This window comes from Trematomus bernacchii, unplaced genomic scaffold (genome assembly GCF_902827165.1).
Source record: "Trematomus bernacchii unplaced genomic scaffold, fTreBer1.1, whole genome shotgun sequence".
NCBI lineage: Eukaryota > Metazoa > Chordata > Actinopteri > Perciformes > Nototheniidae > Trematomus > Trematomus bernacchii.
Window position 1 is genome coordinate 3,255,013 of NW_022988050.1, and position 13,430 is coordinate 3,268,442.

Below are 13,430 nucleotides of genomic sequence, written 5' to 3' on the forward strand. Positions count from 1 at the left end.
GGCACGAGATAAGTTTGTGCACAGATGGAAGGCTGACAGGCAGGTAGGCCATCCAGTTATTTTAGCCGGGCCGGCTCAGATGATTGGTCGTGCTTTTTACAGTACTACAGCTTCCACAGATTTATGTATTTATTGTCAAAGCATTTAATATATTCATTGCTATCGGGATGTTAAGAGCATTCCATGGAATATAACAAAGTGTTTCTGAAGTGAATTACCTACCCCACCTTTAATGTTAAAATATTAAATTGGCACAGCGTCCGCTACTATTCAAATCTTACATTTCTGATTCGCTGCCAAATACTTTGGTTTTAGGATGAAGAAAGAGTCAAAATGACCTTTTTAGCTTCACAGACAATGTTAGATAGTCAAGTAGCTGTCCAATGTTTATTCTATACTATATTGTAAAAAATGTCTTCTGTCTTGATTGACGACACTATTAGAACAATCCTTCATGGGAGGCTCTTCACGATGTAGACGCTGCTGCTCAGAACGTGCTGCTCTCCACTTTCAGATCCACCTTCATCTTCTGTTTCTCCATCACCGCCTCCAGCTCTGTGGCCCTCCTGGCATCCTGAAGGAGGCAGGCGCAGAGAAGGTTAAAGACGCAATATTTGTATCAACACGTGTGGAAATACAAAGATATATTTACTTAGGCATGACTCAGGTAAAAGGCCCCCAGCAGCACAGTTTAAAGGCATACCAGGCGGAATAACAGGCATAATTTAACATGCTAATGTTGAAGTCATTCACAAATGACAGTGAAGACAAAATAAACCGACTCAAAGAAGCATCGACAAGTGAAGAAAGACAATTTATGCTGGTTGACATGACAGTTTTTCCATGTTTCTGATACTGGGTAAATTATCTATTTGGTAATATTTATGTTTCCTTATTGTACTTGGGTTAAACTTAAGAAACAAAAACTATGGTTCAACAGTAATCAGATATCCTTTAAGTATCACCGAGTAGGGAAATGTACATTTTACAGCAATGTAGAAAGATGAATTTTAAACATTCCTACCCCAGTGTTTTCCCTGTTACATTTTCAGAAAAAGTTAAATTAAATATATCATATAATGGGCACACTTTTCTAGGCTAGATGCATTTTACTATGCTACTGTCCTAAAATAATGTAATAAAATACATGTGTCTTTTTCTGCGGTTATTTATGAGTGCAATTTATGTGATAAATAGTTTGTAGCAATCGGCAGTAGTCATACATGTTTTTCTACACCTTCTTAAATATTGACCACCTTATTTATTGTGAAATGTGCTTTGTGCTTTCGCAATAGTTATGTCATTGATTAACTTTGATGGAAACAGGATGTAATTGTGCTGTACTGACCTCCAGCAGGGCTTTCTGCACGGTGAGCTGGCTGTACACGCGGGCTCCTTCCTCTGGGATCACCAAGCGCAGTTCCTCTTTGTTCAGGGAGAACAGCTGAGCGCCCGTCAGCACCCCGAGACACGACACCGCTCTGAGGAGAAAACAGAGGATCCAAAGTCAGACACTAGCAGAGGAAGAAGTACTCAGATGATTCACTTAAGTAAAAGTAGTGATATACAGGCTATCAATACAAAAAAAAGTCCAGAATTCAAAATGTTACTTAAAGTATCAAAAGTATTTTTTTAAGCAGAATGACATGTTGTAGTTATCAATGTGGAACCCAGTTACTTAAAATACTATTGTTTATTAGTACAACAGTACTGCAGAACATCACATTAGAATATCTTTGGTTTTCATTTGTAAAAAAAAAGTAACTATAAAACCAAAAACAAATGTAGTGGAGAAAAAAAGCACTGTTAACCCTCTAGTCTATAATGTGCTGAAGTTAAGGTATAAAGGTATGTAGCATTAAATAAATACTTATATACTAACAAAGTGTTGTACTTCCCTCTGTAATAACGTAGAGTAGAAGTATAAAGTAGGATACATGTAAATACTCAAGTACAAGTATGTCAAAATAGTACTTAAGTACAGTTCTGGAGTAAATGTACTAAGGAAAAACCCTCCTATTGTGTATTCCCGTTTACCCTATGTTGACTTCAGGGTAGTAAAATGCCATTTGACAGGGAGAACTCCCACAGTGTAAACACGCTGACTCACGGCTCGCTGAAGCCCTTCCCCCGCAGCCACTCGGCCACCTCGTCCGGAGGGGAGTGGTAGTCCAGCGGGGCCGAGGTCTCCGAGGAGCGGGGGATCACCAGGGGTTTGTTCAGGTGGGTCTTCCCATTGGCAAGCCTCTGCAGCAGCTCGTCATTCATCAGCATGACTGCAGAGAGGAGAAGGGACTTCATTACATACTGAAATACACAATAATGATAAGCTTTCTGGTGTGATAATAATAATAGTAATCATAAAAAGATCAAAGACTCTTTACAAAAACAGGTTAAAATTCATTTTAAAAAAGCATTTAAAAACGAATTATGCATTAAAAGCAGTGAAGAAAAAGTACTATTTTAAATATATTTTTCTTGTACAAAAATTGCCATCCAATTCAGTCTTTAAACTTTTATTAAAAACGTATTTTATTATTACTATTATTATTTATTAATTAAGTAAACCTTTTCTGACATCTGTGACCTTTTTCCCCCTTTATTCCGAATTCCTTGCATAATTTGGATAACTTACAAATGCAGCAACATATATTATGAATTTACAAAGCATTGAATCTTGATAAATAACTAGGAGAATGGTCTTTACTGAGCTCGAGCTGCTCAGTGTATCCAAACTACGTTGTCACAATCTTGAAGCTGCCAACTCCTCCACAAACACATACACCTACCTTTATTCTCTGGGTCCTCTGCAGCCGATATGTGTTGGTTGTGTTGGCTGTAAGGCGGCAAGCTGCGTGGGCGCTGGGGGGAGTGGGCGAGGGAGTGGGTGAGGGCCTGGGGGAGAGCAGGGGGGCTGGGAGGGACCACAGAGAAAGTCTTGGCGAGGGGAACTGGAGCCTGCAGGAATGAGGAGAACAGAGGTCAGGTATGTACAGGTGAGAGCATACCTCTGTGGCTGTGGTTATGTGTGTGTTTGTGTGTCTTACACTGGGAGGCCTGTTGTGGACGGGGCTGTCGACGTGAGTCAAGGGGTCCAGGATGTTAAAGGGGACGAATCCAATCTGGTCGAACCGATTACGACACTTCCACCAGCGCTTGGACGATTCTATCACCTGTAAATCGGATTTACGTCCTTTAATTAGGTAAGTACTAATACCACACTGTGAAAACAATCCACCACAAGCAACAGAAACATGCACCTTGTCAGTTTTACTACATGATGTTTTGGGATTAGATACTATTGTGTAGTTTAAATGACAGCAATGCATCATGTTCTAAAAGACCATCTTATCTTTGTATGAATGTGTCCTGTGTGAAATACATATCCATACATGGTCAGCTGTTCATGAGTTTCTAAAGCTAACCTAAGAGCAATTAGTTTAAGAACTAGGAACATTTTCTAAACCCATAGATTAACTTTTCATCTTTCAGTTGATCAAACATGTTTAAAACGACATGTGTAGATTCAAGGTTTAGTTAACTAGTAACTTAATCTGTCAGGCAAATGTAGTGAAGCAAAAAGTACAATACATGTCTCTCACATGTAATTGAGTAGAAGTAACTCAGAATGGTACGACTGTAGGTACACTACAGTAAATGTATTTAGTTACATTCCAGCACTGGGTGTATGAAACCTCATGCTGGGTCCCTGAATGCACCACGAACATATCTCACTGTACTTGACTTCATTACCTCGAGAGTCTCCCCCTGCTGCACGGAGAGCTCGGTGCTGTTCCTCGCGATGAAGTCGTACGTGCAGCTGTAGAGTCTGTCCGGCTCGGGGGGGAGTTTACTGTCGTCTCTGAGAGGAGAAAACAGACTCTGTTATCATGTGAACAAGGAGGGGGGGGGGGGGGGGGGGGGTCTTAGCAGCTGATTGATATGCTTGTTAAAGAAGAAGACCTACGTTTCATCACTGATGTGGATTTCTGGAGGGCCAGTTGGCAGCTGGTGGGGGTAAAAAAGGTTGGACATTTATGAATGAATTTACAACACAGGCACTTTTGGGTGGAGTGAATCAGGTGAGGGGTCATCACACACAGGGAGGGGAGTGGTTGACAAATTAAAAGAGTCATGCACACAGCTTTTACGGTTTCCTCTTCTGTGAGTAAGCCTTCAAGAATTAGGTGACTCAAAATATGCTCATTATCAAATTCTTGAATTGCAAACGCATTCATCAGCAGAAACTCGGCCTTCGACAATCATCTCATGGAGCCTTAGAAGCGTTGGGAAATAGCACAGGAATACAAGGCCATTTCATCACAAACATACCATTTAAATACAGATTTGACCACTGACTGTGACGTGAACTGAGACCACTGACTGTGACGTGAACTGAGACCACTGACTGTGACGTGAACTGAGACCACTGACTGTGACGTGAACTGAGACCACTGACTGTGACGTGAACTGAGACCACTGACTGTGACGTGAACTGAGGCCACTGACTGTGACGTGAACTGAGACCACTGACTGTGACGTGAGCTGAGGCCACTGACTGTGACGTGAACTGAGACCACTGACTGTGACGTGAACTGAGACCACTGACTGTGACGTGAACTGAGACCACTGACTGTGACGTGAACTGAGACCACTGACTGTGACGTGAACTGAGGCCACTGACTGTGACGTGAGCTGAGACCACTGACTGTGACGTGAACTGAGGCCACTGACTGTGACGTGAACTGAGGCCACTGACTGTGACGTGAACTGAGGCCACTGACTGTGACGTGAACTGAGACCACTGACTGTGACGTGAGCTGAGACCACTGACTGTGACGTGAACTGAGACCACTGACTGTGACGTGAACTGAGACCACTGACTGTGACGTGAGCTGAGACCACTGACTGTGACGTGAGCTGAGGCCACTGACTGTGACGTGAACTGAGACCACTGACTGTGACGTGAACTGAGGCCACTGACTGTGACGTGAACTGAGGCCACTGACTGTGACGTGAACTGAGACCACTGACTGCGACGTGAACTGAGGCCACTGACTGTGACGTGAACTGAGACCACTGACTGTGACGTGAACTGAGACCACTGACTGTGACGTGAACTGAGACCACTGACTGTGACGTGAACTGAGGCCACTGACTGTGACGTGAGCTGAGACCACTGACTGTGACGTGAACTGAGACCACTGACTGTGACGTGAACTGAGACCACTGACTGTGACGTGAACTGAGACCACTGACTGTGACGTGAGCTGAGACCACTGACTGTGACGTGAACTGAGACCACTGACTGCGACGTGAACTGAGGCCACTGACTGTGACGTGAACTGAGACCACTGACTGCGACGTGAACTGAGACCACTGACTGCGACGTGAACTGAGACCACTGACTGTGACGTGAACTGAGACCACTGACTGCGACGTGAACTGAGGCCACTCTACAGGAATGTTCAGCTCCAGTGTTTACTTGATCTTCACGTGGTATTGTGTGTCTGTTATTACGTTCAACCCCCGTGTTGTACTTATACACACTCATATTCCCAGTGCTCTTTCCTCTAGACGCACACAATGGAGCGAGTGTCTGAGCCGTGTGACTCGCAGCAGGTATTCCGTACCTCTGGTTTGACTCGGAGGGCGTCATATTTGTGCTGTGACTCGACCGGATCTTCCCAAACCTGCCCGTCCGCCCTCGAGGCCTCCGGTTTCCACCCGTCCAAAAACACAGGAGTGTAGGGAGCGACGGGCCCTCGGAGCTGAGAGCTGTGAGCAAACACACAGTCACTTGGGTTAAACTTAAGAAACAAAAACTATGGTAAATCAGAAATCAGATATCCTTTAAGTGTCACAGAGTAGGGAAGTGTACATTTTACAGCAACGTAGACAGATGACTTTTAATATTCCTAACCCAGTGTTGGGAAGTTTTTACAAAAGATTGAATCTTGGTTTTAAAGCTGCCTGTCGCTACTACTTTGTGCTAAGAGGAAAATATCTTTACCATTTTAAATGACCAAGTTAGCAATAGACAGAACGATAATATTTCGATGCTAAACCTTTATTGGTCCAGTTTGTTGTCATTTTTCCTAGCTGTAATTTCTATTTTTGTAAATCCAGAGCATTGCCGATCAAATGTCTTGTACATATTTAAACACAATTTGCCAAAAGATTCTGATCCTGTTTTATATGCCAGAGAAAGCCCTTTAAATATGTGTTTAATTTTGCCAACATGATTATATTGTTGGCTTGGAGGAAGTAATTATTACAATAAACTTCCCCAATTTAACTTTAGAGTATTGCGCACATCTTACACTGTATGTTTGATGTTTTCATGCAGCGGTTGTCAGTGAATAAAATGCATAATATGAGAGATGAATGATCATGCAATAATTGATATATTTCACTTTTAATTAACAGACATCTGGCTCAAGGTAAGATAAGAATTAATACTTTGATTGCACCATGAAATGTCAACAAAGGTCCAATAGATGATGTGAATTCATAAAACTAGATCCTTGAATAAGTGTAGTCCCTCTTGTCACCCCTGCACGTTGGTACTGACCGTGGCTGCGTCCAGTTGGGACCCAGAGACGTCCACAGCTGCTTCTCCCCGTCGCTCAGGGTGTCGTCCAGCAGGGACACAGCCGAGCTGGTGAGGGCGGGGCTGGACACGGAGCCCCCGAGCGCAGGCCCCCCTGTGGTCTTCACCATCTGAACACACACACATCAAACAAAACACTGTTCATGATCTCAGTCGGCAGAAACGAGGGCTGATGGTGAACATCTAAGAAGAGCCTCAGAAAGGGTGTGAAACCAGAAACTCTGATTGGTTAGCTGTCCGAGTCTGTTGTGATTGGTCAACCGCTTAGACATGTCCCGCCCCTTAGCCTATCACGTACATTGTGTTGGAGCGCTAGCCGATAGAAGTGCGAGTGTTACATAGTGACGTCACTATTTTACCGAAGTAGGAGTATAATAGGGCCTCTTTAAAAGCGCACGCACGCGTGCGCACATGCGCACACGCACGCACACACACACACACACACACACACACACACACACACACACACACACACACACACACACACACACACACACACACACACACACACACACACACACACACACACACACACACACACACACACACACACACACACACACACACACACACACACACACACACACACACACACACACACACACACACACACACACACACACACACACACACACACACACACGCCTAATGGATGCATCCCAGAACAAACAACAGAAGGCACAGTCCTACAAATATGAAGCTATTTCCATTCACGCACAAATCAAACACGCCCTTTGCGCCCTTTGCTTCTCTATGACATAGTCATAACTCATTACTCTAATGTTATATCAAACATACCAGGCACACCTTCAGTTCCATGCCTCATGCTTCACATTTTAAAACAATTAAATGAATAGGCCACATTGCAATTACTGTTGTCACTTTAATTAGAGAACTGTGTGAACATATCCTATTTCTGACAGCTGTTATTCACCGTGTGATTTAAAGCAGCAACCAGGGGACAGTGATGTGCCCTTTTGGTAGTGAGAGCTTAAATCTAGACCAAATATCTCACAAAGTGTACCAAGAACACATACCAGCATACAAATACTGCCATGTTAAACAGCCTGAACAAACGCTGAGCACTCTGAGTTTCTATGAGGCTATCTGACAGGGAACGCCCCTGTGTACATACTGGATGTAGTTTCTGTACTAAATACAATGAACACTTACACATACATTGATATGACATATACTTGCTTTAGTTGCATTGTACTCAATCACCTCTGAGGCAAACATGCAGACAATACAATTGTATATAACCTAAATAGTCAATTAAACAACGATTATATTTGACATGTTTTATCTACAACCTTTTCCTCTGCTTATCTGCTGCCAACATTTTTAAAAGTGTGAGATTTATTTAAAGATATTTGTCACCTTCTTTAACTCTTGCTTATGAAAAGTTATGTTGAGAATAATGAAATACAACTTTGATTGACTCAATATATTTATAATAATGTATTTTAGTACTCATGTCTTTATTTTGATGTAATTGTCTTTTCACATTCTAATTTTATTCTCTTCATATTTATATGTATGACTTAGTTCTGTGCTATGCTGCAATTGTTTACCCCCTTTTATGTATATAATTATTTCTGTCTATTGAATAATAATAGGCTATATAAATATATGTATCACGTCTTCCTCAGTATTATTTTAAGCTGTGTTTGTGTTTACAGCAACAGCAACAACAGGTGTTGCCCGGTGGAGGCGTGGAGGTTAAAGCACTCACCATATCCAAAGGTTTGAATACGTGGTGAACGAGCTCTTCCGATGAAGGGTTGGAGATTGTTGACTTCAGACGAGCCTTCAAAAATATAAATAGAGTCATTTACTATGTGTCACAGCAAGATAACATATAGGGAAACGTGTCATGGTTGTATACACACCAACAGGCTGAAGCAATATTTGAATTTCTGGAAGATATCGACAAATTCCTCCTCTGCTGGAGGGCGGGCTTTTGCAGTGAGTAAGTCTTCTGTTATTCAGAGAAAAACACAAGAAAACCGAGCATCAGGATCCATAGCAGTGTGATTTCAACTTGAGTATCATGTGCAAAACAGTCCATGCATCTCTGTTTACCTTCAGCACTTTGCTTTTTACTTTTCTTCTTCTTCTTCTTCTTCATGTTGAGCACCGTGGCAGCGTCCGCAGTTTGCTGCAGCTTGCCCATGAAGTTCTCAATGTCATCGAAGCAGTGATTGAGGATCCCCTGAACAATGAAATAAGCAGTTTATAACTCTGTCCAGATGTGAATTACAGCAAAATGTGACATCATAGACCTAAATGTGACGTACCACTTCTCTCTCTGCTCGCAGGAAGGAAATGTCTTGCCCGCCGTTTATGCCGTTCGCTGTTTGGGAAGAGAAGATAGGATTCAGTTCATCCATTTCCACTCATAGCTTTGGTTTCTCCTGCATTAGGAATCCCTGCCCCCTTTACCCTTGAAACCCACCTCCCCCTTACACACACACATAAACACACAAAGCAATCTCTGTGCTCCTAAATACCTCTCGCTTCTCTCTTTCCCTTCTCATCTTATCAAATCCCTCCAAATACTTGTACTTCTACAATCAAACACAAGCATTCATGTGAACATTGTTTGTTGTTTTGCTTACCTCTGGGTCCAGGGTAAGGTGGAGGGTTGGCTGGAGGGGCGTTTGGAGCATGTGGGATGGGGTGGCTTGGGATTTCATACGGGTCGATCATATCCCCCCCACTCTGAGGAAGCCTAGAGGACGAGAGGAGAGCTTTAACAACAGTGCAGGTGATGTTGACAGCCGTCGTTTTGATGGGCGCTTTTTACTCCACACGACAAAAGGGAAACACCCATAAAGTAGTCTCACACATTTTGGATCACAGACAGGCTCATCCTGATTTTGAATGCAGGACACGATGACATATTTGTGTAGTGAGCCAGATCACACGCTCCTCTATCAACAGATAAAACGAGATGCGTGTGAAATTCAACCCCGCAGCCCTTATTCCACTCTGAACGTACTGTAAACACTCTGACTGAGCTTTCTCATGACTTCACTGTGCTTCTATCTAAACTCTCACACAAATAAGCAAGCAATAAACCAGTTTAAATGGAAAGGTGGACACACTTTTTGCATGTTTGCCTACTATACAAACACCTGTAAGAGTGTTGAATCAAACTTTACAAAGACCTGTAAGAGTGTTGAATCAAACTTACTTAAGAATCAGCATCTAAAACAGCCACCAATTGGTCTTACCACATTAGTATGTCCTTTAAACGTCCTTAAATACAAATAGTGGTTTAAAAATCAGGTAATCCGTTCAGGTTAGATCCACAGACTGCACAGCGCTGCCGCCATCCTCCCTCCTCTGCTCTCTGTGCTTTCTGTCACAACGTCCTTGTTATCTGTCACACCTTCCTAAGTTATGCCAAAACCGGTAAAGCAGGTCTTTCTCTCGCTCAGCTGTTTACCCTGTCCTCTCTCTCCCACTCATTCACAGACAGGTGGATGCTTTGAATCAGTGGAAAATGTTACATAATAGCAGCAGAAAACAGGAGAACCGCAAACAGTGTAATGTGGAGATTGGTCTGAGTGGTCATGTATTGTCAGTGCCTGTCTTTTGAACCTCCTCCTATACAATATGAATGCAAACAAACACTCATAGACACACTTTCTTTCATTAAAAACACAATGAGACATGGAAATTAGACACTTTTAAGCGTGTATTTTAACAAGAACTGATATAAAATGAATGGTTTCTAGTTTTAAAGTCTTCATTTTTACGTTTTCTTTACAGATTTGTTTTGTGACCATGACATTCACTGTACCTGAGGGCATCAGGTTTCTTACTCCTGCCGGTGGAAGGAGCAGAAACTGCGCGTGCGATGTCGTCACAGATTTGCTGTGCCTGTGAGAGAGAGAATTAGGAAGTGGCATCACTCGTGAAACCTGAACTGTACAGACAAATAAAAAAGTGACGCACATGTTTGGAGGAAGCTCAGGCGTCATTACTCACCTTCACATTCTCGCAGTTGAAGAAGAGGATGTCGGGCTTCTTCTGATCTGCACTCTGGCAGACCAGCTGGAGGAGGGACGGGAAGTGTTTCTCTTCGTGTACGGCGTCGCAGCGGAAGATGGATGCGAAAGGGTAGTTCTCCAGCTCATCCTGCACAAAAACATGATGCTAAACGTCAGTATGCATGCAAGCTTTTCACACCATCTTTCTTGACCATCATGCATCTGTTCCCACCTGGTTCTGTATGTCTCGGAGTTGAACGGCCTTAACTCCAACATCCAGGAACATCTGTTGACTCCACAGCTTTTTGCTCTGAGCCAGGAAGGAGAGCCGGGCCTGGGCCTCCTCCACATTGATCACCTCACCATCCTTGAGAGAGAATGTCAGCAGGTGCTGCAAACAGGAAGATAAAGGAGGGTGAGGAAACTTGAAGAGGAAGGCATCTCTGTTCATTTTTATTATGAGACAATTAGACTTACGTTGACAAGATATCGTGAGATGTTTGTCATCCTTTGCCTGGTTTTGGAAAGCTATACGAGCTTTCTACGAATAAACAGCTGGGGAAAGAGACAAGGGATTAGAAAACATGTTAGGTTGAGATACAGTGACCTTTGTTCCACTGACATAACATATAATGCAATGGTCTATTTTGAGAATGTTGGCGTTGCTTCAATAACATTTAGATTAAGACACCCAGAACTCACATTGAAGGAGTTTATTTTAATAACTTTGTCTATTTGTGTCTGTAGATTTCTCCTCAAATCACCAAAGGTTAGCATCAGATAATGCTTAATCTTCTTATCTGAACATAACATGTATTGCAAAATAATATAGTTTTAAGGTATGTGATCCACTGGGAAAGTGTAATGGTGATATTCCACTTCAAACACCAGTAGTGTTCCACAACATGTATTGAAACGTATCTTTAAATGCCGTTTTCTCAATGTTTTCTTCTCATAATCTGAGCCACAAATCTGCCCTTCTGTAGCACTTCAATAACCAAAACCTTCCCCACCATTCCTATCTACATTCTGAGGCTTTTGACAGAGGTGGTTGTTCATAAATCATTCACAGCCTGATTTAAAGAACATTTCATTCCTGGAACCAAAGTCATGTCTTTTTAACTATTTTCTTATTTATGGAGTTATTAAAAAGACACCCAAAGATTCCCTCTCAAAGAAATCCATTCACTCTAATGTGTCAACACAATGAGACAAGAATGAACTTGAGCCTGCATGGCTTCATCCAAGGTTCAGTATCTGTTCTGGCAATGCATGAGAATCAGCACATATTTCATAAGAAAAATCCCTCATTGGCATGTTTAAACAAAAAGAAAACTTGTAATAAATAAAAAAAAGTTGTTTTACTGTAAGTAACCACCTCGGGAAGTTTCATGGTTATATCTAACAGTTAAAATATTTACCCTGTTACGCTGTAGTTTCTCTTAAAGCTGTTTAATCTCAGCTATTTGTCGCTAAACTAACACGTCTTAACCAGTACCTTCAAAAGCAACATCCTCTTACAATATGTGTCTTCCTCTGTTTGAGTTAGCCTCGCTTCAGAAACGTTGGATTATGAGCTGCCCAACCAGTCTGACAACAGTACAATGATCCTCGCTATTCAATCGTTCTGCTCCTCAGTGGCCATTAATAGCCGACTGGAACCACTGGTATCAAGAGAGCAGACGTCCAGTATCACTTAAGACCGGTTTCATTGAAAAAATAAATACTCTGACAAAGATATTTTCCATTTTATCTGTGCATACAGCCAAAACCAAAGTGGTGTGGTTTGGGTTTTATATAACAGCCCTTTTGTGGGATTTCAAAAATAAAAGTCTAACCACAATTATAATCTGTCTACATTTGTCCTAAGTGAAAACACATTTTAAGTTATGTGAGTTAATTCCACTGTAAATAAAATAAATCAACCCAAACACAAAAAAACACAATATCAGCCACACATAGTATTGTTATAATCTCCTGTATGTACACCCCATAGAACATATTCTATGGGTGGAAAAATATCAAGTTTCTCTCGTCATTTGACAAAATAGTGAAACATTTGTTGTAAAAGGGACATGTCCCGTTATTGATTTCAGTAACTCCACCAAAGTTGATTAATATTCTAATGAATGAACCAAACAAATATCAAATTAGCATTAATTCAAGTATCTTGAACAGTTACTACTCATAATTCATAACTAGAGGCACCAGTTTCACAATGCCTTTCATTGCAGTTTCTAATGTACTGTTACTGTACACCATTATCAAAGTAGGCTCACATTTTAAGAGTTCCTAATACTTACAGATAATGAAAATGGATGTTTGATGAACTTACCAAGGTTGATACTCTTCCAGTCGTTGTCCCTGATGTTAGCAGCCTGTTAGTGTGTTTATACTGAGAGTAAAACCTGTCCTGAGTCTCAGTGTAACTCACGCTCCTCTCTTTGGTATTGAAAGCTTTTACAGAGCAGAGGTGTGTCAGCGTCCCGCCCAGTGTACCACCTCACCTTGGAGATAAAAATATTGACTCACTCTCCTGTACACCTACATTAAAAAGTGAGCATATCTCAATCTTTTTGTGATAATTGTGCAAGTACTTAGGTTGAAATGGCAAAACTGAGGTAATTTTCTCTTGAAATGTGGGATTTTTTGTAAATTTGGTTCAATTATCCACTTATAAGAACAAAACATGAACCAACATTCATTATTCACTCACCAGAATATGATTCCAGCAGTGAGAAGAAGGTTGTAAAGCACATTTAAACCTTAAAGGTGGGGTAGGTAATTTTGGAGAAACCAACTCGAGTGCGCTAAGA

General features: G+C 41.8%; 1 protein-coding gene across 2 annotated transcripts; it reads right to left on the minus strand.

Moving 5' to 3' along the window:
• Positions 1-142: 142 nt before the first annotated feature.
• On the minus strand, positions 143-13,056 carry LOC117473727 (epidermal growth factor receptor kinase substrate 8-like protein 1). 2 transcript variants are annotated; one of them, XM_034119498.1, is made up of 19 exons: positions 12,950-13,056; positions 11,092-11,169; positions 10,847-11,005; positions 10,613-10,762; positions 10,425-10,504; positions 9,235-9,347; positions 8,914-8,969; positions 8,699-8,828; positions 8,506-8,594; positions 8,349-8,423; positions 6,575-6,723; positions 5,634-5,778; positions 3,968-4,008; positions 3,754-3,862; positions 3,048-3,173; positions 2,790-2,958; positions 2,111-2,276; positions 1,349-1,481; positions 143-574 (listed from the first exon to the last, which is right to left on the minus strand). In XM_034119498.1, exons 2-19 carry the CDS (start codon positions 11,119-11,121, stop codon positions 488-490), a joined length of 2,007 nt encoding a protein of 668 aa, XP_033975389.1. In that variant the 5' UTR covers positions 11,122-11,169; positions 12,950-13,056; the 3' UTR covers positions 143-487. The 2 variants fall into 2 exon arrangements, with proteins under 2 accessions (XP_033975389.1, XP_033975388.1); XM_034119497.1 differs by having other exon boundaries at positions 3,968-4,011.
• Positions 13,057-13,430: the final 374 nt, after the last annotated feature.

Bases quoted from the DNA above. Each gene is read 5' to 3' on its own strand.
- LOC117473727 (XM_034119497.1), bottom strand. From the start codon at position 11,121: ATGACAAACATCTCACGATATCTTGTCAAC. The intron at 10,763-10,846 runs GTGGGAACAGAT...GTTTTTGTGCAG, and splicing joins TCCGAGACATACAGAACCAG to GATGAGCTGGAGAACTACCC. The intron at 8,424-8,505 runs GTGTGTATACAA...ATATTTTTGAAG, and splicing joins AATATTGCTTCAGCCTGTTG to GCTCGTCTGAAGTCAACAAT.